Below are 27379 nucleotides of genomic sequence, written 5' to 3'. Positions count from 1 at the left end.
TGTGTTGCTAACAAACAAACGCTTAGCCAAAATGGCGGATTATGCGAAAAGGTGAACCCTACTACATTTTCGACAAGCATTTGTTTTTGATATGGCCCAGACTGAAGTAACGCCACGCCGACTAATTCCAGAGGAAGAGGTGTATCGGCAGGTGTTTGATGCTGAGGTAAGAATCTTCCTTGTCAACCCTAGTTTAATTTTTGCTACCATTGGTCATCTCTTTTGAGACTGCTACATGTATCAGGGCTCAGCCTCTTTCTTACATGCTGTTCTCGTGGATTATAAGCTTATGTAAACGTATGATGGTTAAACGATACTTCATTATTCAATGTATTGCTGGCTCTAAAAGCACAGAGCGAAAAGGTAAGCTTGCATGCTTTCATTCAAGATGGTTACGTTGCAGCAGTACTTTGCAGCATGTACATGTATTAGTACAAATGATTTGTGACACTATCCTGGCCGTTTTAGGGTCTGTGGTTGTTTATTCACCTTAAAATCTATTAATATTTATGTTCTAGAGTATAAAAGAATTATTCTGTAGTTAAAAATCATGGTATTTCCCAATGTTTACGTATCGGTAGATTAGCTATATATATATATGGTCGATGTTCGATGTTCATCCTTTTCGACTGCTTCTATAAGTATATAAAAGATAGGGACTTGAAAGGGAAATCCGGCAAAAAATGTCAATAAGTATCTAGTAAGGCCAAGTGACACTCAAAACTTTAAGTTTGGTTCTCATTGACTGACCAGACTGATCAGAGCACACCAATGATCTTAAACTCATGATTTCCTTGTGTTAATGAACTCACACCCTTAAGTTTAAATATGAAATTGTATTTTTATTTTGACAAAAAAATAATTTTTTACTGTGTCACTTGACTGCACTGCTGTTTTACTTTAAAACTTTCCGCTACAGCTGTATATGAGTTAATTTTATAAAAAATTTCGGATATAAGGCGCTAGATTATCATTGGTTGAAAGAGCGTGCTCTATCAGAGTACATAACACGGAGCTATAAAGCTAAAGCTGTCACAATTTCTGCCAATTTGAACTATGTCCAACCATTTCCCGGACTTCTATCTAGCTTTCTTTCATCAATTGAAAGTAAAATTTCAGAACAAGGCAGCCGGCAAGAAGCAACAGTCAAGAACCAAACAAAGGTTTGTTAACATACCAAGCAATGTATTTGATGTTATTATAATGTGAGCAGAGATGAAAATCCTCAAAGAGAAAACAAAATGAACAGTTGAAGTTTTAAATGGTTTTCATGCTTAGTCAGGTTTTAAGCTTATGTACAATAATGAAAATCAAACATAGCTAACACCTGTGTAATATATACAGTTTGGTGTTCAAAAATGAAACAGAAAAAAACAGGAATGGGCGACTGAGATCATACTGAGGTCCTTCATGGTAATCTCCAGTCATCCACAGTCATCCAGTCATCACTGTCCTTCAAGTGAACAACTAAGAGCTTGCTCTAATATCCTTTCCATTGCCTTAAGTGGAAGGCCACCTCAGTCACAGCAGCCAGGTTTTTTTATACTGCCATTTTGAACAATCTTCATGTTCCTGTGAATTTGACTGTTGTTCATTCATAAAACACATACCATAAGCAGTTTGTTTTCTAATTGTCATGTGAAAAAACATGCATGTTTTTAAGAGCTGTAATTCGGTCGCATTTCATTAAACATTTCACTTTCAGCTGTATTAAGACCAAAAACTCAGGCAATAGTGTTAAACTCCACCTGCCAAACTTTTTCAGTTTGTTGACTATTGCAGATTGTGAACTTTGATGATTTGACATTTTTGACAGCCCTAGTCTTGTTCAACCAATCAGATTATTTGAACCATTCTAACCATGCTGACAACTCTGTTGTTTGCTTTGGAAATAAAGTTTGTTTTGAAATTTAAAGTAATATGTGGGTAGTTTTATGGATTTTTCATGTTAAAACAAATAGAGAAGCCTTGCCTGTGCTCTGTTCTGTTATAAAGCACTTGGAAAGCGGCTAGAGCACTCAAGAAGTGGAGAGAAACACTTGACTACATCTTGTGTTAGTTCTTATACTTCTTTCACGCTCTATCCACTTCCTGTGTGCCTTACAGCAGAACAGAACACATTCAAGGCTTCTCCATTTGTTAAACAGAGCACACAATGCCATGTGAAAAGAGTTTACAACTTCTTGTTTTGTGATTAACAACAAGAAACAATGGCACATGCTGAGAGGAGACATAATTCTTAATGTGACTCTACATTATATTGTCCTCTTGAAACCTAACAATATACTAAGTGGAGCAGTCTTTGGAATGAATATCTGGTGTGCTCTATAGCCAACCAATACTTTTGTTATCAGTTTAAATTAGATTGCTCACATAAATGTAGTTTCCAGCCAATGGTTAATTTCCCTGAAGCTATTAACATGTTGGTTAGCAAATATTTTGGTAATTTTTTTTGGAGCAAGAGAGAGACTTCATAACTCCATTTAGTAAGTTTCACCCTTGGATGCTGTTAACTTTCTGGCTAGGTAAGCCTTGTGAAAGCACTGGAAAATGAAAAGTTACCATCCAAACCCAGGTCTGCACCTCTGTTACCTCTGGTCAGGGAATCTAGAGCTGTTACTGGTCATGGTATTTTAACGAACCGGCAAAAGAGATGGATGCAGGGCCGGCCAAATGAGAGTAGTATAGAGAATCCTGTGCATTTCAAGTAAGTCATAAAAAATACCTACAATGAGAAAGGAGAATAAACTTAATAAAAATAAAGGATGTTTACAAGGCTGCAATTTTGAATATAGTGGTTTGAATAACCTTGAAAACCCTTTTAATTTCAGGTAGACTCTGTCTACCTATCATAAACAAAACGTTTGAATGTGTCCTTTAGTAGCATGTCGTAATGATGTGGGATATTGATCAAATGAAGCCTTTAAGTGCTACTGTGGTTCTTTCTTTATTCACTCCGAGCTTTCGCCGTTCTATGGCATCATCAGGGAGCAACCTTGATGATGCCGTAGAACAGCGAAAGCTCGGAGTGAATAAAGAAAGAACCACAGTAGCACTTAAAGGCTTCATTTGATCAATATCCCCTATCATAAACAGTTTTTTTTAACCTGTATGACCTGTTGTGCTAAGTATCCACTCAATGTCTGGGTAATTGATTGACAGTGATTGTCACTCCCAGACCATCTATGCCTAATGTTTAATTGCTGTAGATCAAGTCAAACAAGCAGTTTATTTAGACCTTCATGACAGCACATAGGTTCTACCACCAAGGTAAAGATGATGCATGCACATAAAAACTTGGTTTCAGTTAACAGAAGTGTTCAGTAGTTCATTATTAATAATGTATTATTTAAATAAATGTAATTGATTTTAGATATGCAGCTCTTGATGCCATACAGAATACTTCCAAACCAGATAGCTATTTTGATGCTCTTGAAGTCAGAGGGCTTCCAGATACACCAAGTACGTAATTATTGTGGATGGTACCATCAATGTAAATACATTGTATATGTTTTGAGTAATTTCAGATTGTTTCAGCTTCTCTATACTATGCAAGAAATGATTGGTAGTAATTTCTGATTGATAACTGTTGCCATAAATTTATTCAACTTTTATTCCCCCTTTTTTGCCTTTAGAGACAACTTACAAGAAGACAAATATCATTGAGAGACTAGAGGCAAGCAGAAAGGAAAGGTGAGATGAATTTTGATGCAGCAGTTGTGCTGTTCTGATTATTTCATATATATTTACCCAAGCCAGTGATTACCTTTGAAAGCAATATCATGTAATGTTCGATGGTTTCACATTTTTATGTTTCTTCCATTTGGCGTTAAAATTTACTCAATGACAGATATTTTTGTGCAGACAGTCTCTGAGAAGGTGAACTGAGGACAAAGTTAGAAGAAGCAGTACAAGCTCTCAGAAACAGATTATGGTCAAGAAAAAATGTACAAATTCTAAGCCACTTGAAGGCTTTTGTGTCTATTCTTTGCATATTATTTAGCACTTCGATATTCCCCATTTTAGCTAGGGAATATTTAGTCATGTTTCACAATAAAAGATCAATCTCATTCAAGTAAAAATCATTGATGAATTATAAATCACTATTTTTTAAAAAAACTTTCCTCCATATTTAAGACATGAGTCGTATTTGGAAGATATGTATCAAGAGTTTGGAGTCATCAATGCTGTAAGTAGATACATGTACATGAACATCTAAAAAACACCACTTGTTAATCATAGTCTTTGTTAAAAATGATTGATTGTTTTTTGTGCACAGAGACAGTGGGTGGTTAATCATTGTTATTGGGAGCAAATTATAATAATAACACTGATGAGATTAATGTAAAGGGATCAGTGATTGTGTATATTTCATGAAACATGCTGGAGGTGGATTTGTTTTGCAATTTTATGTTGGTGATCAGCATGACTAATAGATCTGCTTGAATTTAATAGAAGTCAAGCTGAGAGTTAGCAGCTTTAATACTTTTTCACTGCTGCAGAAAATACCAGTACTGTAAATCACCCAAACTTTAGATCTTCTAATCCTAGGCACTGTAACAGCATGGCAGAAACACTTACTTACTTACTGCTCATCACCCCTCTTGGCACATAAAGGGTAGCCATGAAATCTTTCCATTTGATCCTATCCTGAGCCCACTTCTGGATTTTCCCGCATGTTTCATGTATGTACTTTATCTCTACCTCAACTGTCCACCACAAAGTTGTTCAAGGTCGGACTCTCTTTCTCTATCCCTCTGGTGTCAGGTGGATGGCCACACTTGCAATGCTGTCGGGTACTCTCTGAAGGACATGCCTGAACCATCTCCATCTTCGTTTTTAAAGGATGGTTTTCATTTATCTTTAAGTTGGCAGTTCCCCAGTAGCTCTTGACTGGAGATGGAATACTGACAACCTTTTAAGATCGGCTTCCCTCGTATGACATAACAGAAACAGCAGTGGAAGTAACTCTATCGGCTTATTAGACCTCATATTATTTCGTTAAATTTCTTTTCAGGAACTGGAACCACACATTCTTGAATCATGTGAGAATTTAAAAGAGCAGTTGCTTGAAAATGATACAGGTAATAGACTTGTTTTGAGTGATTTAAGGCCAAATGTTTGGTTATCACCTTTCAAGGCGCTAAAAAGAATCAAGGAAGTTTTTGCATCTTACTTTTTTTCCCATGATTCTGTGCCAAAATAGTGATAAATAACCGTTTTGCTGTATTTAGTTCTAAGAAAGATTTTTTTTTTTATTTGCTGGTACTGTTAAGTGTTATGAATTTTAATTGACCTCCAAATAGGTTGATAACTGTGACTTTTCGTTCACAGAAATAGAGCAGCTGCTACAAACAATCAAAAGTGATGATGTAAGTACAACGGTCAATTTGTACAAAATGAATGACTTTTTTTCTCATTCGTAACCTCACAGCGATGGTATAATTTTTATGTCTATGTCTACAGATAATTCCCAATGTACAGAAAACTGTCTCTTATCTTAGAAAAAAATTCCTGGTTTATTGCAGGACCTGTTGCTTCACAACCTGTCTGACTTGGAGGAACTGTGGGATTCCATTTCCGGACATTCCGTTTGTCGTCAAACATGGATTAGAGAGTTGGATGCTATTCTGGAACAGGTGGAGAACGACAGGGGTAATTTGGTGAGTATCTAATTCAAACAGATCATATGATACGTAGATATTGAATGAGTAAGCTCGGGTCTTTCCAGGTTCGAAAATATTTGGCTGAAGGCGTAATGGTCCTCTGTAAATCAGCATGTTATCATATGACCGCCGTCTGTCCTCTTCTTCCTTTCTGCTGGCGGGCCGCACGTTTCCATACCTTAAAATCAGCATCTACTGCGCACTCTAAGAATATGCCTAGGGAAACTCTGTTTTTACACTGGAATCAAAGTCAGTTCCAATAATTTATTAGTTTTATTGATATGTAGTGTTTCTCCCTCTCTGATAGATTCGCGAGACTCTTAAAAGTTACAACAAAGTTCTTGAGCGAGTAGCGCACCTGATGCCACCTGATGTACACAGGTTACTTGAGAGAGAAGCTCAACGCGTTAACTCTACTATTCTGATGAACAGGAGAGCATATGCTGACCTCACTTCTCATTTACTGAGTGGTAATTTCTACGAGTAATATTTAGGGGAGCGTTAGCTCAATTAACTCTCCTGTGTGCGTATATCTACCCGTATAAAGACCACAGAAATTACTCTATTCAGTTTCCTCTTGCAAAAAGGTCTCAGCAGACGCGTTATGCCTGTCGCATGTATTGGCGGTCAGTTTTAAAACAGAATTCAGATCGAATCACGCTGCAATTGTACCTGAATTTAATTAGGAATACAGTTATTATACAACTCATCTTCTCCCGGTAGCCAAGTTTTTTTTCCCAATGAAAAATTATTGATTTGGGTCTATTAAAAGTAGATCTGTTGAAGTAGATCTGTCTTTTTGTGATCTTCTTTCTGTGATTGTTAATTTTTAAGCTGATGTTGAACGTGAGAGGCAGTGTTACATCTCCTGGCAGAGAAGGGTGGAAGACTGGAGGCAACTGAAATGTGAAGTGGCCATACAGACATTTAAGTAAGTCAGCATGACTAGCGACTCATCTATTTTTATCGTGGGCCATGCCAGACCCTGAAGTGTGGACCATCAGTTTCCTTAAAACAAAAATGCATGCTATAATTACCACAAAGAAAAGTAGAAAGTTACTTTTTTAAAAAGAAAAAGACCAGAAGAGATCTTTTACCTCTGACATGGCTCTGTTTTAACTGTGAGGTTGATTAAGTCACCTACCTAGATCTACACCCGCTGTGGCTATAAGATCCGTTCGGTACATTAGTTCACTGGCGGCAGAATCATGGCACACCCTAAAGGGCGAGTTACCTTTGCATCTCCTTGAAAACTTGAACAACTTATCTTTTCAGCGAGTACATGCAGAGCCCAGCGATTAAAGATCCGCCAGACCTTAAAAGGAAGATGCAGTTTTTCACCACAGAACAACAGACATTAAACAAGAAGCGATTGGATCTCCTGGAATCGCTAAGGTTTGTCACAGTGACTAAGGGACTCAGTGGAATTATTGACTTACTTTTTCCACGCACTCGCTCCTCAATGTCCTGTTTTGAAATTTACTTTTATAATTAATGAAGAACTTGATTAATACTCAACTGCTCACTTGAATCCTTGCTACATTTACTGTCTCAAACGCTCTTTATTCTTTATTCTTGTTGTGCAACTCTCAGTTGCGAAACAGGCTTGCTAAACGGAGCACACATGTCATTTAAAATGTACACTGTTCATGCCCCGTGCGTTTTTTGTAGCGCCTGTTTTCATTGTTTCATTCTGACTTGGCCACTTTTTTCATACAGGAATATGAGGCCTCCTAACTCCACTAAATCTGCTGTTTATCAGTGGAACACTGGACTGACAGACATATGTCGTCAACTTGGTATGTTCATTCTATAGTCTATTTTTGATTGGATGTTATAAAGCCAAAATGAAAGGAATTCACAACGACCAATCAGAAGAAAGAAAAATGACTTAAGGAGCCAATGAGAAGTCAAAGTGAAAACAAGAAAACTGCCTCAGGCGCAGGAGAACGTGAGAGAACAATTCTTATTAGGTTGTTGTTTGCTTCTGATTGGTTGATCTAGGTGAGGAAAAAGCAGTGCAATAGCGGATTACGTTCGGCACTCAATGGAAAATTTTTCTTCCTGCATTAATTGAATGTTACCTCTGTGGAACTTACATTAATAAGTAGATTTATCTTTGTGGTTTTTACTGTCTTCGTTTCTTGTAAAGATTATTGTCACTAAAGATTCCATGGAACATGGCAGCTTAAATTCGATATCCTTTTTTATCCAATTTTTTTTACTATTGCAAGCGTTGTGTTACTTTCAAACTCTTCGGGATTAAGAAGTTTGGCGATTGGTTTCTTCATTTACTTGATGCAAAAGCGTTTCCATTAAACCAGCTCAGAATATTAGGTTTTGCACCTTTCACGTCTCACACCTCCTCTTTTTTTTTTGTTCTGTGCTTACAGAGGAAGTCCATGCCAGATACAAAGACATTATACAAAGCGAGTATGATCGGGTTATCGACCAATGCATGGAGGAAGTCAATCGTGTCAAGGTTTGCTAATTATTCAAAGCAACGTCATGGTTTGTCCTTCTAGAGAAATCTTTCCTCATTTGTCAATAAGTTTGCCATCAATAATCTGCAGTTATCCCCTCTATCGTCACCAACCTCGTTCCCTTCAAGTCAATTCTTATTCCACGGGTGTTGACACCATCTAGCACCCCGCTACAGCGTCTTCGCTATTTCATCCACAGTTGGTCAGTTCGTTATGTTCCCACCCTTGTGGGTCTGTACAGCGCACCTCTGGGGGATGAGCTCCTCCGAGATCCTTAGCCGCTTAGCTTGGAGGTGACGAGCTAGGGTCACGGGGATAAGGTTACGGTGATGGAAAGGCCAGGAAAGGACTTGAGCAGTCAGCCTCTTTTCACCCATGGGTTTAGGCAACGGAAATAGCGGTATAGACGTATCACACCACCCTGTGTTAAAAGATACCACCACACTGGCAAATTGCTCTAGCAAGATATTGTTTTAAGGTTCTATTCTGTTTGTGTCTAAAATGTGGCGTACAGTGTCTGACGTAGCCCTTGAACTATTGGAACGATTAAATGAAAAATTAGAATTTTTAAAGAAATGCTATTGTGTTGTTTCCTGTTTCCAGGAACAGTTCCTGTCAGGGGGAATTCTTGATGCAGTGAGAACAGAAGAGGTGACCAACACATCCTAATATTTTTATAAATCAAATTTCCTTATAGCAGCTTCTTAATAAAAAGCTGTCAAAGCATGTTGATATTCCATGTGATATTTAGTTTCAGTATCAACGTTTCAGTATTTCCCCCCTTGCCCATTTGATTTAAAAAAGCGCTAGAAAGACAACAGTAAAAATGAAGGAACCATAAAGGAGGAAACATAGGGGTATGGGGCCGAGAGGTCATGGGGAAAAGTGGGGGCGTCCAAAAAGTTTTAAACAGGAAGGGCCAAAGAAGGGGGCAAGAGGGAGGAGAGCTTTAAAGGACCAAGGGACCAAAGGAAGGAACCAATGGAAAGGGGTAAGGTGGGAGGGAACGTCGGGATTTTGCTTGAAGAGGAATTTAGAATCCCACTAAGTTTGTGCCGCAAGGAGAGGGTTATAATTTTGTTTTATCTTTGTTCTGGTTCGTGTTTGGTTTCCTCCTTCTCCCCCCCCCCGCTTTTTCCGTGCTGCGACTTTCGTCTATACCACTAACCTGTACCTTCGGCTGTGGATATATTATTTGCTGGGTCAGTTGATCGCTCAAACATAAAACAGTTCGAAACATGGAAGTGTCGCAAGGTTTTAACCAACTGACATGTAGAGCGATCTTCTCCACCACGGATAAGTAACGCATTGCAAGTCATTGAACTGAACTTCGTTTACCTATTTCACTTAGAATGATTGATTAAGGATTCGTGATCACTATTGGCTTCTTAGTTCTTAACTCTTTTTCAACTTTTCATCAGGTGATGAATGAATCATTTCTGCCACTCGTCGGTGAAAAGCAAACCAAATTTGAACACGAGATCGACAAGATGGAGGTAACTTGTTTTGTCTTAGAGAGTTCTGACTTTACAAAGTACGTTATTTACCTTTCTCATCAACTGAAAGATAGCTTATTAAAAAAAAAAACCTGTTTTCCATTTGCAGCGCTCTTTGGAAAACTTGTGCAATTTTCACGTCATGATGATCAAATCTCTGTTCAAGTTTGTACAAGGAGCCGCACATTTATGGGACTTACATGAGATCGGGTTGGCTCGACAAGAAAGAAACCTTCAGGTAAAACAATATTGTGACTAGTTATCATACAACTACTGTTATAAGTATTCTTTTCAGTCGACTGCCTCTAAAACGCGATCCGTAAAAGCGACAGGCTTCGAAAGACGTCCTTTGCAGTGTTACCATATTAGAAAGTTCACCCAATATTTTTTGAGGTCGTCATGTGCAAAACAAATAAGACTTCACTTCACAATCCTCGATCGTTTTTGGTTTCCACGTACCGCTTGAGTTGAGTTGGTTATTACGCCGATAAATCGATAGAAATTGCCATCTCTACTTAATTCAACTGTTTAATAACTTAAAATATGTGCTCACATCTTTTGGGAAGGGTTTTTACGCTCTGTGAATTTAATATCTAGACATGTCCTTTTCAGGAACTGTTGGAGAAGAATCGTAGAGACCATGATGGTGCGAATCAAGTGAGTGGAGATTTGAAATAAAGCGGCGCAGCAGTATTTTAGAACGCTGGCTTTGACATCTGGAGGTCCTATGTGCAAATCCTCTTGTATGTCATTCAGCTGGATTTGTTTCTAGATATATCCCATCTCAATTACTCCACTGCACCTTCTGTGCATGCCTCCAAACAGCTTGAATTTTTATTATTTTACGTTATCTTTTATTTACTTGCATATTTTCTTATTGAGACTTTGATTGGCAATGCTAGTTAGTTTACCTGAGTCGAAGTAACTTCTGAAGAAAACATGGAATTTTCAGTCGACTTAAAACCTTCCTATCCGATAGTACAGTTATATGTAGTACAGTAATGGGGGAGGGGGGGGTAGTTAGTAACAAAACGGACCTTTGCTACCCCGGTGGGAACATCGTTACGCAGACGAGACGTTTGGTACCCCCACCGGGACCCTTCTTTGCCCGGCAAAGCTGTTCGAATGCGTAAGATCCCAAGCTGCAGTGAATTCACGGAGAGCTAGAGGATCATAGAGATCCATATGTACATGACACCTGTGGTACAGGACATATCGCTTGGATAAGAAACGCTGAAAGTTGTCCACTGATTTCTATAATATACCAAGCCTGAGGGTCAGAACTAAATTTGTTGTTTCGTTTCGTGCTGCCATAAATCATTTTCTCGGCAGAAGCAAACAAATAACAGATGATGAATCGAAATCCAAAATTATTAGTTTAGGAGCATGGCCATTTCCGTATAATCTGCCATATGGTTTTCACCGCAGCTTTTACATTTCCACGGGTCGCTTGTTATCGAGAAGTGCCTTAGTTTATAATATGTAGGTTAACCATTTGTTTTTACGTTCTGTCATTACCGTCATTAGGTGAAAGAAGCCAATTTGGATATCATTATGGACAAAATGAGACAAGATTCAAGTGAACAGGTAGAAGTCTCCAAATCGAATAATTTGTTCTAGTACGAAAGGAGCGTCTTTACATTAGTGACCAGACGAGAAAAGAGGGGTACATCTGTTCTACTTTTGTGCTAATCTCGTTTTTTTATTTGCCTTCCACCGTTAGGCATTAACAGATAGTCTGAAAAAAGCGCTTTCAGCTCTGGATGAAATAAAACAGTTGTAAGTATGAAAAAAACAAAACAAAACGAAAAATCAAAAAGTCACCGCTTCTTTTAGCCCTGGTTCTCGAATGTAAAAAAATTAATTCTTATTTGCAGGTACAACGATTTCCACGCCCTCGAAATGCGGACGTCAAGGTCTTATCCCGATTTAGTCGAAGAAGAACTGAAGAAATATGACGGTGAAGTGTGCAAGTATTTCCAAGTGGACAGGAGATCATCAATGGTCAGTTTGTCGAAAAAATCTGTTGAAGATTTTTTAAATTATTGCAACTTTCTCGGTAATTGCAAAAGCAATTCCTTCTTGGTGTGCCTGACGTGGTTTCTGATTACAGAAATGCAAGAACAAACTTGACTGTCTGTTATATGAAACGTTATATATCGGAGATCTTGACCCAGCACTCAATACTTAATCAGACTCAACCAGACCAAAACTGTTTGTTTGATTAACATAGTTTCCTAATAGTCACATGTTTTCTTATCACTTAACGTATTTGCCACCCTATGCCTATAATTGTAGATCCTTTAATAATGCAAAAAGTAAGCAGCACATTAACTTGAGAAAGAAATCCAACGATATCAAAAAGTGCTTTTCTTTTGCTAACATTTCAGTATTACTGAACTAATCTGAGTGGTCTAAGCTTTAGTTATACGTTTCGGTTACTTACTCTGATTTCGTTGTAGTCTGAAACTAAACCAAAGAGGAAAGATTCCAAGTCTGGGAAACCAGAGCAGAGCAAAGCAAAGAAGGTACTCTACGAATTTATCTTTGATGGTGTAGTCTTCTCGTCCGGGACAGGGTAGTTATGAAAAGTAGTTATGAAAAGTACTGTCGTTGCTGTCTCGTCTTCAATCGTGTGCTAGGGACGCAACGTTTCGTGCAGTCCTTTATTTCTTCTCATCTCTTTCGGACTGGTGACCATATGAAAACAGTGGTTCGAGTGAGAGTTAGGCGTCAACTTTCTTTCCCGTCAAATTCATTTCGTTTTTTAGGTCATTTGCTATTTTTTCTGAAGCGGACTTTTTACAAATCCCACAACTCCCTCTCCCCCCCCCCCCCTTTTCCCTTCCCTGGGCAAAAGATTTCCTTCTCTCATACTTTGTATACTTTCTGTTACTGTTAGAAAACGTCTCCTGCGCAGACCATCGAAGATGTGCTCACAACTTCGAACGGCACCACGTTCTATATTCTGGTGGAGCCAGGTGAACACGGCCTGCTTGGGAGCCCGGAGAGTATTAAGAGTATGAAGACGTGTATAACCTTTATTACGGATACACAAGGTACCAGTTGCTAAGTGAAAGCTATTGCTGAGTGTGTCATATGCTTTATCGTTATTTGCGTAGGGTTGGTTACAATTTCATTTAATTTTGATGTGTTGTAAAGTGTCAAATAAAAAGCGAGTATTTCCCCATATGAAGGAGGAAAGTATTCTGGTGAGACATGAAGATTTCCCAAAAAATGCACTTCTAGATGTTTGGCGTGACGACTTCCTGATTATCTTAAGCAGTCCTGTTCTCGTAGATTGCAGGGTCTACAACCAACACCTGCTTTTTTTTTTCTGCCAAAGCTAAAATCTGACAACCGCTTCATAGATTCTTGGTTTTACGACCCTTGTCCCTCCATGTGTGAAATGAAAAAGAGCATAACTATACCGATAATTTTGTTGTCTTTTGTAGAAGAGGACGAAGAAGAAGACATTGTACCGCCTTATATTGAGGCCATCGTGATCAAGGAAGAACTTTTCTTGGATCTCAGAAGACAGTAAGAGATTGACTAAGCACTTTTCTCTACCAAAACTTTCAAAAAATGGAAAAAGAGAGGAGAAAAAAATTCGTTCTTAATTTAAACGAAAAGCGTGGGCGAAAACTTTATGGAAGAATTTAGAAATGCGAGAGGAAATCTGCTGAAGTTCTATGTGAAATTTATTTGGAAAACGCATTCAATGAGTGACTGCCTCTTTTGTAACGCGTCAAAAATTTGAAAGAAAGTCTGCTAAAGTTCTGTTTAAATTTTGTTTGGCAAACGCATTTAGTGAATGACTGCCTCTTTTTGTCGTTGTTGAAGGAGGCATTCAAAATGTTAGGTTGGGGTTCATGAGTTGAATGTATTATTCTGATTGGCCGTCATTTTCCAAAGTTACTATCAATTTTCCGATCACTCGTAACTAGCACTATTCATTTTGGGTGATATGGGGTCTTAAGCGTTTCGAGAAGAGAGAAATGAATGAATAAACGAATGTTACTGGAGACATTAGAAGGGTTTGTGTCCAATTCTTTTCCTTTTCGTAACGGTCAGAAATCTCAAAAACCATTGATGGAGCCCTAAGTTGAAGTGAATAAATAGCAGGTTGTAGTTTGCTGTTTTATTGCATTGCAGCATAAGAATGGAGTTCTTGGAACATCTCGAGGAATGGAAAATTCAAGCCAAGGACAGAGCGAACAGTGTTGTAGCGGCTAAGGTGAGTTGAATAAAGGGATATTTAGTTTGTGAATTTTCGGTATTCCCTCTTTTCTGATTTTGTATTACCAAATGCAAGATTTTATCTCCAAGACCCAACATGACCGCCGAACGGTCTTAATAACAGAGAAGAATGTGAATGTTACCAGTCCGCTGTTAGGGCGCATTTCGATTTAGTGTCCTAAAACAAAAAGAAAAGCCATGTTATCGGCCAAGATGAAAAAAGGTTGATATCCCAGGGAACTAATCAGAGATCAGAGTACCTACATGAATAAGGCCTGAGTCGCAGCAAAAATAAATGCGATTGTTACTTCACGATTGACTGGTGTGTTGTGATTTCTATCTGATAGACCAATTACAAAGCACGGTGAAACAAAACCAATACGCGCAAGCCTGAAGCAGGCGACATTCAGTTGCTCTAGTTAGAAAAGGTTCCTGATGTAAATTTTTACAATCTCTTTGCAGGTTGAGGAGTTGAACAGCGAGTTAGATTTACGACTTCATCTACATGAGCCAAGGGCATCCAGAGCTGAGCAGGATGTGCATAATGTTAGAGCAGGTTCGTCCAGCATAATCCCTTATATACCTAATCCTTTATATTATAGACAAAGTAACCCTGCCAGGGTTTGGACACGGATAATTTGAACGGGTGTCCAGCACCTAACCACCAGGCCCCTCAGAGTGCTTCTACGTTAGATAATTACATAAAATAGTCGACTCTCACTGACTGACACTGCGTTATAGCCGTAAAATACCTCTCAGGAATGTATGGGCATTGTGGCCTTAAAATGTACCGAAGGTGTTCCCTGTGTCTAGGGCTGAATGTAGTGGAAACGTTAGCGAGCATCCTTAGTTCTTTCGGGGTTCATCGGGTAGGGTTTGGCATTTTGCAGATTCTTGAGGGAAGTACGCGAGCTTCACTCCACCAACTGTTCCTTCGCACATCTTCGCACATCTTTAACTAAAAGTGTAAGCTTACTGTAGTGTGATCTTGTTTTTTGCAGCGGAATTGGTGATGCATCGAGAGCGGGTTGAACGCCACTGTAGAGGAGTTACTACGTCGTTGAACGAGTTCAAAACCAGGTTCCAACAGATGGTCGAAGAACATGATAAAGAGGTAAGATCGACTCTTAACCGTCAGCTAGCCAATGATATCATCACTAGACGTACTTTGACGTCACTAGACGTACTTTGCCGTCACCAGTTGAATTTAGCGGTAACTAGACATACTTAACCGTCAACCCTTTAACTTCAAGAAATGCTAACCGTGAAAATTCTCCTTACGAATTCAATTCATCACGCTTTTAGAAGGTCACCGGACGTTTTAATCGACAATGGAGCAACTTGATGAAAATCATGAACTAACTTCAATTCATATCTTTTTTCTTTTCAGACGGACATTTTTAAACATTCTGTTCAAGAACTCGAAGCAACATTTACATCTGCGACTAAAACTCACGAGTACGTACATTTGCATTTATTTCAAAGTATTAATGTATGTCCTAAGGTGTTTCTGATTACATTGTGTTGTGTAATAATTATTGCTGTCCTGCAGTTGTAGTTATCTCTTGGTTTATCCTTTTCCTTTTTCTTCTTCGATATTGATTTTTTTATGTCGTAAAGTACCTGTTAAAGTCTATGGATTCATGAGGCATCTATATATCTAAGCCCATCGCTCCTCCTGGGGCATAGCCGTCAACAACAGTCCGCCAGAGATCTCTGTTCTTAACCATCCTTTCTAATTGGCTCCATGAGTGGCCGGTCTTTCTGATGTTAACCTTGTGGTCACGACGCCAGGTGTTACTTGGTCGCCCTCTCTTTCTCTTACCCTTGGGATTCTAGCGGAGGGCCTGTCTTGTGACGCTTGATGTTGATTTGCTATGGTTGTGCTCTGAGGGATGGGGCACACCCTTCATGAGGCATGGCATGACTAAAAACAACCACAGCGACTTCAAACATAACAAAAATACACCTTATACGTAGGTCGGGAGTTTCAGTGCCGATTTCAAAGATTTGAAAGAATGTTTTATCGTTTTTCTATCAGACTCTTAGTGATTCAAGATCAAGTAACTGGGCGAGTTGAGCAAGTAAGGTCTTCTTTTTTATCGCTAATGTAGATGACTCAACAAGGACATCTGTAAAAGTTAAGGCAGGTGTTGCTGACAATTTGTCCTTGCTTGTAAAAAGTTATCCTCGTCAGGCTCTCAGATCTCGCTAGGGTAAATTAGCCTTCGCACAAAACAAGGACTCACATACTGTTTTCGGTAGATCTGGGCTTTGAGCAAGTCTTATCCAAACGCTGGTTTCTTTTGTGATACATATGGCTCACGATTTAAACAACACACAATAACTCCAGAAAAAAACAGAGATATTAATCTTCTCCACTCGTGCTCTGTTGGTCATACCAGGGGTCTGTATCCAAAAAATCATCCATCAAATTTACTAGGTACTGATTCTGTTTGAATTGTGTTCGTAGTATATGGATGTGATCAGAACTTCCCTCAGAAAGTTCCGTCACGATCTGGACGATATGTTGAGCACTCTACGGAATTCAAATGCAAGATTCAGGAAGACGTTCAAGTAAGCTTTCCGTGATCCATGTAGTAAAGTTTAGCAAGAGATTAAGTACCATGTAATGTAGTTCTTACATTGAGCCCAAATTGAGACTTAAGTGTAGAGAGACACAGTTAAAGTGAGTGCGCTTTACTTTATCATGGAGAGTCATTAGGTGACGGACTCGTGTTTTTGCGTACCATGAAAAATGTAGCTTAATTTGTTTTAAGTGCGAGTCTGGAATCCGTGTTAATCTTCTCTGTCTTCGTTTCTTACTCGCTAATTTGTACCTTTAGTGCTTTTCTATTCGGCTTTGTTCATTTTTTGTGGTTTCTACCAATTTGACGAGTAATAAACAGCAAAAACAGTTAGCGTGACATCGTGAATGAGCTAACTTGTGTTTAATTGTTTTTGTTTTTGTTTCTTTTTTGTAGGGTATTCTCTGATGGTGGAAATTTTTCGACGGATGAAGTAGATGAGTACAGAAAGAAACTAGTAAGTACTTTTGCTGGCATCAGTCTTCTTTCTAACGGGCTGTCTCTTTCTTTGGTAGTATTGAATCTTCACTGTCATTGCATGACTCTTTCAGGAGCGTATGGCGAACAAGATCGACTCGTCTGAAGGATCTTTCATGGCTGAATTAGAAGGAATGGAGTCCAAAAGATTAGAAGCAGCATATGACTATGCTGGAAAGCTGGAGGACAGGTAGCAAATGGATAATAAATTTATAAATTGAATTATGAGGGTCCTACTCGGAAACTCTTCTTCACGGTCATACAAATCTCTACTGTCGTACTTGAGTGTTTTTGGCCGAGTATTATCTCTGAATATCACCGTTAGAATTTTAAGTAGTTGGAGCTGGGACTCAAGGTATTGTGAACTCATATCTCGCCACACGACCTATAGGTCGTTTCCTTTCAAATATACTGTGCACTGAGGTTATTGCAAAATCTTCCCACTAGATATCTATCTTATAGGTACGTAAATTTGGTAAGAGAAACGGCGGAGGTAGAGAGGCGTCTATATGTTTTTTTCGTAGCAGCAACACCTTTGAAAATCATCGCGACGTCTGCTTGCACCTTTACGTGGATTTTACTAAGTATTCTTCCGTGGAAATTGGTCCTTGATATTTTGCGGGAAAAAAAAGGTCGATCACTGTAATCGGTTACGGTAAAGTGACGAATTATCCCTTTAGGGAGGTTCCTCTATTTTAAGAAAGGAAATCCGCGATTTGTTGATTTGAATGCTATAATTAAGTGGAAATTACGCGCAGTGAGAACGTGTATTGAATTATTACAGAGAGATCTCAATTCAGTCTATAAGGACTGCCAACCTGAGATTTGGCCGCGTTTCTTTGTGCTTCGTGCTGTGGAAAACTTTTGTTGTGGAACAGTGGTTTTAAGTCCCTAATCTGTTCGTTTATCAATGGTGTTTGCTCTGATTTTTAGATTTAAAAATCATTTGTTTGACTTAACATTCATGGAAAAAGTAACGAGGTGGCTCACAAACACGCAAGTCAAAGTCAAAAGTGAGGTAAGCTATTGACTAAAAGTACACTTGTTGTCATGAGAACTCGCTTGTTTAACAATTTTTCACTCCCCATAGACACAAACCTCGCCCTGCAGTCAAATGTCTTGCTTTGAAGTACCTGTCTTGTATTTCAGGTCGCATTTAGCAATTCTCAAGCGAAAAAGCTCGCCATTTATTTGTCCACCTTTGAACGTCACATTGATGCAGTTGAAAAACCAAATCTTGACAAAGAGGTGAGTTCTTTGACGACAGTTTATTGGTTATAGAACTGTTCAGTGTTAGTCGCGTTACTTGCACGATATTGGCGATGCAAAGAGAAAGCGTCAGTTCAAACGGAAGAATGTAACGTAGAAGCCTCAAAGTTCCCGTCTATTGTCTGTCTATTAGCCGACCAATCAGAAGCAAGCGAGCAAGGATACATGTATCACTATAGAACTAGAGGTTTGAGCATTGCTGTCCTTTACCAACAACCACAGCCGATTTCAATGAGGCATTGGAAAGGTTACATGAATGAAAGAAAAAGTCACAGTCGTTATCGGAAAGCGCTGAATAAGTTGTGGTAAAATTTATTTCTCTACTGCCACTTTTTTTTGGCGGTCGTTGAAAGTGAAATACCTATGAAACCAGAGCATTACTTTGACGCTGTTAGCTGAAAATGACTTACACTTGTAAAATCAACAGTCGAGAAAAAGCCTCTGAGTTTTCAAAGAGTGGAAACGATACTAAAACGTTTAAGTCGATGGGCTTTCAAAAGAACAAGAAGGTCAAAAATGTGAACGGCGCACCTCCAATTTACTTAGTATTCTGTGGAGTTGTAAAAGTTTTGAAAGGAAGTTAGCTAAACTGGGGTAAATAATATTTTCAAAAAAATAATTTACTTCCTCACTTAACCGATTTTAAATTTTTGGCACGTGTCCGATATGCCATTTTAAAAGCTAGTGTTCGATTTTTAGATTTTGGATATTTGAAAGTATTTGAATTAAATTATACTTCACAAGATACCTTGGTAGGCGCCATTGACATATTTACTTCGCCAATATGAATAGTACACCAATTTTGTTAGACTATTTTAATGGTGATTGCAACCGAAACTTAAAGAGAACATTGAACGTGATATTCTACACGGACTGTTTTTGTTAATCGTCTTCCTCTGCAGCAAGTGACAGCTCGTGATGTACAAAGCAGCTTAATCCCGATCCTCCAAACATTCCATGAAAGGTCATTGTACTTGAATTGTCTACTAAATCCTGCCACGCCCAGTCTAGCGATTCTACAGGCCGGCCTCAAGAGAAAGGAGGATAAGAAAGAAGAAGAAAAGAAGGAAGACAAAGGATCGAAGGGAACGCTCAAGTTAGTTGGCATCTGTTCAAAATATTTTTTCCTTATAATGTGTTTTTTTCAAAATCTCTGCTTAAGAGGTCCATAGATTACTTCTTGGGGATGTCCAAAATGAAGAGACTTTTTTGACATCACGAAATTTAGCCCCAATTTATCAATTAATCTAATCAGCAATAGCGAAGGTATATATTATTTAAATGGCTCGAGAATAATACAAGTGTCGTACGTGTGCTTGATAGGAGAGATTTCTTGGTATACGTGGATTCCGTAATCCTTTTTTTTTTGTAATATGCGTTTTTTCATGCCAAAACATTGTCAATTTTATGGAAATCTTTCTTACTTTGTATGCACTTTCGTTATGTTAAGTCTTCCTTACTTTATCAATATTTGTAGTGTTGATCTCTGCTCTTTCTTTGTGTCGTGTGTGTGGTTCTTGCGCTGATTGTGGTTTTCGTTCTAAGTTTTAAGCGCGGGATCTTTAGCCCTCATGTCATTGGTGACCTTGCTTTAATTCCCTGGCTTTAGGAGGAAGTTCTCTTTTCATTGAGCATTATTTCCCTTCTTTACCTCATTCTTTCACTCATTTTTTCACCGGATGCTTACTCAATCTCTTTCTTTTGCATTACATAAAGTTGAAGGTTGAATATCTTACTCCAGAGTCGTCGGGGTTTTGATACACTATCTCAGTTGTGCAGCGTGTAACCATTTTCAAGTGCTGTCAGTAACAGAAATCTCTGTATCTCCTTTTGCGTTTTGCCTTCTCTTATTCTTTCTCTCTGTTTCGTGTTCTTTCAATCCTTTAACGTTCTCTACAGTGCTTCTCTCTGTACTATCGTGGAGGAAGAACTTGAAGATCTGTATTCAGACTCCAATGAGGATGAACTGTTAACCACGGCCCAGAGCGCGGTTGTAGGAAAGACGATCTTGTCGTGGCGTCGTGTGTACAACTTTCCTTCTCCTGAAAATTATCGTCAATTTGTTGAGAGTCCTTTGTCACCTACTCTGTCTGAAGGGAAGGTTTCTCCAAAGTATGTCTCTGAAATCCCTACTAACAATCTCTTCCGAACTTCTTTAATCATATTTCTTTCTTTTTGTTGAAGGTAGTCACTATCTACCTAAATTGTGTAACTGTTAAGAGTTGCAATTGTAACCTTCTTTAAGCTAAAATGATTGTCTCCTATTACTTTTGTTTTTGTTCTCGTTCTTTCTCTGTGTCTTCTCTGAAGTATTATTTGAACTTATTTTATATCATTAATGAGATTATTTTCAGAGAAACTGTACTTTGTTGCATATTGAGTTTTCACAATGTAGAGAGGGGGGCGTCCGTGGTATTATAACATGGCGCGGGACGACTATTGTAGAAAGATAGGACATAATCCTAGATTTGTCAGAGCGCGCGTATCTTCTTAATCACTTGTACTGTGATGCCATACCAACGTTCAATTCACTGAAAACGGTCATTTGTTGACGCAAGATATTCTTTATGAAATAATCCACGTTTGGATGTTTATCTGTCTATAATACTGTTGAAAAAACGCTTGAGTTATTTTTGCCCTCAACAGGCCAAAGAAAAGCAAGAAAAAGATTTCCCAGAAAACGGTAACAGAGAACACGGAGACTACAGAATCCACTGAGACACAGAATGGGGACGGAGTCAAACCCAAGAGTACTCGTAAGTAGCACTGAATACGAACATTCATTAATTTTGATAACATTATAACGTAACAAGGTTTTCTAACTGAGGTTTTAATTACATTATTTTGTTATTTTTAGCATCACTCTCAAGGGTAGCGAGGGCCACAGATGGTGATGGAAGACCAAAAACAGTCCCAGGAGAGGTATTTTAATTCACTTTTTTGTACTAAAACTATGCCATTTTGACTTGTGTTTGATCAATGGGTACAACTATTTCAGTTTTGGTCATTTGCTTTCATTTCTGTTTTAGTTTTTTTAATCCTCAGTAAACGTTCTTAGTTATACTGGCATGACTAGGTTGTTAAGTTTTAACAAAACCAACTCTAACCTTTCTTTTTACACGCTTTTTCGATGACGGATAGTGAAAAGATAAAAACTATCACAATGTGTGGCGTGGCGTGGCACGGCACATTCTATGAGGGTTGTGTCAAGAACGGACCATAAACGTTTTTATTGAAAAGAGTAAGCCAGTTGTAGAGTGCATTAATGCTAATTGTTGATCGATGATTGTCTTTAGCTTAGCCACAAGCTTTCAGATCAGGATCTAAAGTCAAGACAAAGGAGCGCTGGGTGAGAAAAATCAAATTGTGTTATTTCTTCAGATTCTGTATCTTACTTTCTGGTATATTGATATGATTTCTCAAAGAAAATAAAATGTGGCTTTGAAGAAGCTTAGTTCAGCGGTCTTCTGCTGATTCAGTTAGTCTACATTTACGTATACCGACAGGATGGATGATAGAAAAAAAATGCTGTTTCACGCTAAGAGCAAAAAAGAAGCTCTGCAGAACGAATGAGCAATGATGCCAATGATTTTGGTTAACGCAGATGAAAACTTTCTTCCTATGAAATGCGAATTAACATTGCGGTTAAAGATGAACCAATAACACAAAGAAACGCGAAACGTCTTTCGAAGTTTTTATTGCTTGTGTCAAGTAAAAAAGCGAACGATTCCTTCGTACCGGTATTAATGATTTAATGATTCGAACAAAAATTTAAACGGGATGTCTCCATTTAAGCACTAGCTGGTTTAAATTGAGTGCCATCACTACCACACCGTGATATGTTACATCACAGTTATGTATGTACGGTAGAAAAAATTGAAATGATTGTCTGGTTCTGAAAAGATTTCCAGGAGCAGTTTCAAAAAGGTACGTAAGGGTACTTGATCAGGGAGAAGACTCTTTTCTCTACAAAAAAGAGCCCCGCTATTTTGTGGCTCTTTGCAGTAGGGGTTCATCACATCAGACTCCTACTTCTAAAGTTACATTTGTGTGTCATATTTCAGATTATCTAACAGATTCATTATCCATTTGTTTATTTCTGAACAGTCGAAAAGTAAGTGCGTCTAGACGGGATCCTTCGGGACCTAGATACGACAAGAAATACCTGGTGTTTGGTGAAAAGGTGGAAGAGGGAAGGTATGAATATTATTACCTGTAAAGTTTGTTCAGTCAGCCCGAAATTCTTCAACAAATAAGCTGATGTTTATATCATTTGCGTTTTATTCGGGCTTTTCTCTCGTCTTTTTTGACATAATTTATTCAATGCTCTATTTGGTGTCTGTAATAAGGCACTAGTTTAGTAAATTTTGTAACGTAAAAAGTATAACGACACGAGCCAAATAGCCCCAAGTTGCCCACGCCTCATGAGCTCATTACGGTCTCCGAAACAGTATTGCTACTCCTCCCCCTTCCCCCCGTGTAAGATGAAAGTTCATCGAGAGTCACCACCAACGTTTGGTCAGGTTTTGCCCACAGTTGACTGTTATCCATTTATACTCCTGGGTGGAGAGAGGTAGCACATAATGACATAGATAGGGCCCAATCTTCCTAGAGCGGGGCCCGGCTTGTCTGTCCACGTACTACCTGTGTGGGCTTGAGGCGTGGAAAAAACTCAAATCTACGCTTTTCTTCAGGTACCAACAATGCAGTAGTCGTTTGGATAATCGAAGAAAATTTCAAATCAGTCAAAGAATGAAGTACTTCCTTGCCCTACTTAGGTGTATTTACAAGTGTGATTTTGTCTCGTCCTAGACACTTTATGGCGCGTATCAAAAACACATTGAGGGAAGGTCTGGAGGGTTTATTGGCTACTTCTGAGGTATTTGTGAATTTTACTCTGGCACATTTACTCGAATCTTTAACATTAACTAACATTTTCCACTTTTGTATTCCATAAGATGTATTATCGCCAGAAAGGCCAACGGACTCCAACGCGGCCCCAGGCTATTCATGAAAATTTCGATCTGTGCGCTGAAGCATTGGTTCAGCGGTTGACTTCTTATAAGACTCAGGCCGAGGAATATCACAACTCGTGTATTCAAGGTGAGGAAGAATGGGAGTAAAAATAGAGGTTGAGAGTGTTTTCAGCCACGTATTGAGTTACGGTCAAGGGTTTCTTCGACGTAAGTTACTGATCGAAAATCCTTTCCTAAACCATGGTTAATTTTCAAGTTACACCTTGCTGTCAAGCTTCACAGATGGAATGGACTGCAGAAGTCTCATTTTGCTCCGGGCTTGTCGCTTGTCTACCCGGCGGAAGAAGTATGGGTCACCGATAATCATCTGTTAAGCCATTTCTAAATTCCACTGGTCATTTCTAAACTAAACAGGCAACGTAGAAGAGTTTAGAACTAGTTGTCGATGTTTTTTTCGGAGATACGTCTATGGTTGTTGTCGATGTTCTTTTTTTCATGTTATTAATTTTTTAACAGAACTTCGCGCGCAGATGCAGAAGTTTTCAGTAATTTTAGTTCACCTCCCGCCTCTTGTGGTGCAGATAATAGTCGCTGATCAGCTCAGGGACTTGGCCAAAGAGAGGAAAGAATTAGAGGAAGACTATGAAGTCAGAGTTCAAGAACTAGAGAAAAGAAAGGTAAAGTAACATAAAAACTGCTCGCGGCTATCATAAGAAATTTACTTGATCGCTGACAGCGTACCGTACTTCACAGTAGTTGCTAGCTTTCATTGTCTTGCTTTTGGCAGGTCTGCCCTCTTTCCTTATCCAAGAAATCTCCTAAGAACCATACAAAAAGGAAAATTTAAGCCCGCTACACGAGTTCTGAACATGCAGAACTGGAGTTAAATGTATCATTTAGACATTTCCTCTCTGTTTGCTGTTGTTATTGATCTCTTTTTTCCTTGGGAGAAATGTTTACGTGACGAGTGATATTCATTTGCTCGCACGTTTTCCAGAATTTACATCAATCTCAACTGCGACCATCTCTGGGCCATCCACACAACAGAACCGAGATGGACACACTTTGTAGCAGCGAGGAGAGAAGAAGACAAGAAGCCTTGGATGGAGCTAAACAACATGCAGAAGCATTAGCGGTCAGTCATCAGCAATCCCTTTGATGCTCAGTCGTGATTAGAGCGTGCACAGTTTATGATAAAATCAGAGAAGGTTGCTCGTTTTTAAGCCACTAGCGTGTAATTTTGTAACTGAGAAAAGAGGATAGGTAACGAGAGAGGATCAAGTTTAGAAGACTAACTTTCCAATTAAAGACCTCAGGGGTTATTTCTAAGGTAACCCCTCCTAGGGCTTCACACGGAAGATCACTTCCGGTTTCTTCGACCTTAGTGGGATCTGGAAATAACCAAGCGTGTGCCATTAATTTTGCTCACTCGAGCATCCTCTGTGTTGTCTATTTTTGTTCCACTGAAGTATTTGCGCAACAAAATTTTGCTTTTCAGAAACTTGAAGCTCAGTTCGCAAGCTCGTTTATTGAGAAGCTAGCGCAGACATGTGAGACCATGTTACTACAGTTTGATGCAGTCCTCTCTCTTGAAGATGTCGAAGTGGGAAGTAAGTTGGATCAAATTTTAAAATCTAACTATTAAAGAAGCCGGAAGAAAAACAAAACAAGGCTGGTTACTGATTTATTTATTCTCTAACTTACATGAACTGCTTTGGTTTTACAGAGGTCGAACCCAAACCGAAGAGCACCAAGAGATTGCTCAGAGAAAAATTAGCCGGTGATGAGGACGGAAAAGGTATAAAAATATATATATATATATTTCTTAAGCGTATATGCGTAAATATGAATATGCTTAAAATAAACCTATCGTGAATCAAAGTTTAGTTGTTGGATAGAAAAAATCAGAACCTCAGATTTTGCTTTTGATGATGGAGTATGTTGTTGCAGATAAGTTGGCGCCTTTCCCGTCTGGTGGTACATCTTGGGAAGGACTGCCAACGAACGAACTTGTGCTGGAAGAACCGATTGACAAGAAGAATAATATCCTTTATTTATCTTAAACTAGACTGGTCAAGTTATTATTATTTTCTTTTTTATAGTCAGGCTCTTGGAGCATGCATGAGCTTTGTATTTTTGATTGGAGGTTACTTTTTAATTACGGAAATATAAGTGGTCAGGAAGGACTTACTGTTAATACCTCAAAAAGTACCTCACTGTTTTAGTAGTACGAGAAACGCACAGAAAACGGAGGAGGTTTTTGTTTGCTCGTTTTAAATTCTTCACCAAGTAAGGGGGGGGGGGAACCAAGTAAATCATTAATTATGCATTATGTTAGCTTTTTCGCGCTGTTAGTTTTAACACTTAGCACTGTTCTGTACAGAAATGTAGTGTGATTGATTGAAATACGACTGTAAGTGGTGAGCGTCATGAAAAGCGGTTATGTATTTTCTCTTTCATCTGTTTGAAACTTGGAAGAATAAACGGAAATTTTTCTTTAACTCTTAATCACGAACCCCTACTGTAAAGACTGTTAAGACAACGCAAGGACACCTAGCTGTGATAAAATCGCGCAACAAAGCATATGAGGTAAGACTTGATATGATATTGCAGGGGATCACAAAAGTATAAGTCAACAATATTGTTATAGCATCTACGATTATTAATTGCTCAGTTCGGCGTTAGAGTGTTCAGTTTTGATTGGAACATAGCCTTGTAAAACTGGTTGAGGCTATTTCCAACCACGACAGTCCCTGTTCTCTGTCACAAAGGCTGTTATTTGGACAGTTTGACGGTTTCAGCGGAGGTCATTATCAGGTTATCAAGACGTATGTTACCGTCATCGACTAAATCTTTCTTCGAGACCGTTCCTGTCGATCCTTTCAAAGTGAATATGTTACTAACTCGTTGGTATTGGCTGGTATCGTTCAAATGAGTCATGTTTTAACGTTTGTATTATTTACGTCCTGCAGGGTTACAAAGAAAAGTTTGATGCTCGACTGACAGCCATACGAGAAGAAATGAATGCACAGATACAAAACGAAGAACGATGGACACGAAGTTGGCAACGGTCAATCACCAAAATAAAAGAACTTTATTAAGATGGTTTCCTCCAGGAATGGTCGATTTGAGTTTGTATTTTAGAACAGTTTGTTTGTAAAAGGTTTTGTTTGACTCTACCCAAAAGATGAGTGAGCAATTAAAGTGAAAAAAAATACGCAATCAAAAGGAGAAACGTCATGGAGGATGTAAAAAAAGTTAACCAGAAGTTTTCGAGCTCGTCATTCGTTATTGCTGTCTATTTTCATCATCCTTATCCATGTACGGTCCTTCTTGTTTTCCTCTTTCATCTCTGACGTTTATCTCCAAACTAAACCTTTTATTCCAAGATCTACTCCTTTCGCTCAAGTTATCAAGGCCACTTTCAGTACTTTTCTTTCAGAATAAGCTTTATTTGTAAATTGAGCTCCTTTACTGGTATTTATTCGATTTGAACGTTTACCTTGACTGTAAAAATGTAAATAAACTTTTCGTTTGATAGATGTCTGCCTCGAAGGTTTTATTTTTGAGGGAAAGAAATTTTTTATATATCTTAATTTCTCGGAAAATAGCCATGATCGTCTGCATCACCCCAGGTGAGACAAAACACAGGAGAAAACGAATGAACGGCAAGTCTATTTTGATTGGTTTTTCGCACTAAGATATGAACCTAGTCACTACCTGACAGGCTCATCTCTAGAGACGTCACCGCGTATATTTTGCTTCAGAAGTAAGTTTACGCATGACAATTCAAAACGACGATAAACGGCAAAAATGAACTGTAATATCATTCTCTCTTCATGTAATCCTTACATAAACCCCGTGGGAAAACAGAGCGAAGATCTTTGTTCACAGCTAATGGAAATATCTGCAAGTTAGGGAACAAATAAGTGAATTTGCACAAAAAAGAAGACGGTACGAAGTTCCTTCTCAGCCGTCTGCCGTTAATGCCGCTGTTCTTTGTCTCTCTTTTAGCATTCATCGAAAAAGGCAAGAGACAAATGTGAGACAGTACTTCGATAAAGTCGCTCACAAAATATAGAACTGGATCCTGAAACTTGGACATCAATTTTGAATTCATACCATTCGTTCATCAGCGTAGTCTCGGAGAAAAAACACTATATTGCTAGCTACTTACAGGAGCAG

At 38.7% G+C, this 27379-nt stretch overlaps 1 protein-coding gene across 1 annotated transcript; it reads left to right on the top strand.

Moving 5' to 3' along the window:
- The first annotated feature begins 22 nt into the window (after positions 1-22).
- Positions 23-26794, top strand: LOC131795993 (coiled-coil domain-containing protein 180). Its single transcript, XM_059113635.2, has 47 exons — positions 23-166; positions 2526-2707; positions 3374-3462; positions 3636-3693; positions 4138-4189; positions 5018-5084; positions 5335-5372; positions 5529-5663; positions 5974-6136; positions 6501-6597; positions 6942-7061; positions 7386-7465; positions 8060-8148; positions 8753-8800; positions 9571-9645; positions 9755-9883; positions 10258-10302; positions 11173-11232; positions 11369-11424; positions 11523-11649; positions 12108-12173; positions 12548-12704; positions 13101-13185; positions 13801-13882; positions 14347-14440; positions 14886-14998; positions 15275-15342; positions 15926-15968; positions 16358-16461; positions 16869-16929; positions 17024-17139; positions 17883-17967; positions 18099-18197; positions 19121-19314; positions 20865-20974; positions 21076-21140; positions 21515-21567; positions 22326-22415; positions 23031-23097; positions 23177-23321; positions 23711-23871; positions 24192-24329; positions 24693-24804; positions 24921-24992; positions 25145-25237; positions 25707-25783; positions 26167-26794. The coding sequence occupies exons 1-47, from the start codon at positions 92-94 to the stop codon at positions 26293-26295; spliced, it is 4464 nt and encodes a 1487-aa protein (XP_058969618.2). The 5' UTR covers positions 23-91; the 3' UTR covers positions 26296-26794.
- Positions 26795-27379: the final 585 nt, after the last annotated feature.

Source organism: Pocillopora verrucosa, chromosome 4, assembly GCF_036669915.1.
Source record: "Pocillopora verrucosa isolate sample1 chromosome 4, ASM3666991v2, whole genome shotgun sequence".
NCBI lineage: Eukaryota > Metazoa > Cnidaria > Anthozoa > Scleractinia > Pocilloporidae > Pocillopora > Pocillopora verrucosa.
Note: the sequence above shows the minus strand (reverse complement) of the source record. Positions and strands in the feature narration are given on the sequence as shown.

Coding starts and splice junctions, on each gene's coding strand:
- LOC131795993 (XM_059113635.2), top strand. CDS start 92: ATGGCCCAGACTGAAGTAACGCCACGCCGACTAATTCCAGAGGAAGAG. Junction 20,975..21,075: donor AGTCAAACCCAAGAGTACTC/GTAAGTAGCACT, acceptor TGTTATTTTTAG/CATCACTCTCAAGGGTAGCG. Junction 24,805..24,920: donor TGAAGATGTCGAAGTGGGAA/GTAAGTTGGATC, acceptor TTGGTTTTACAG/AGGTCGAACCCAAACCGAAG.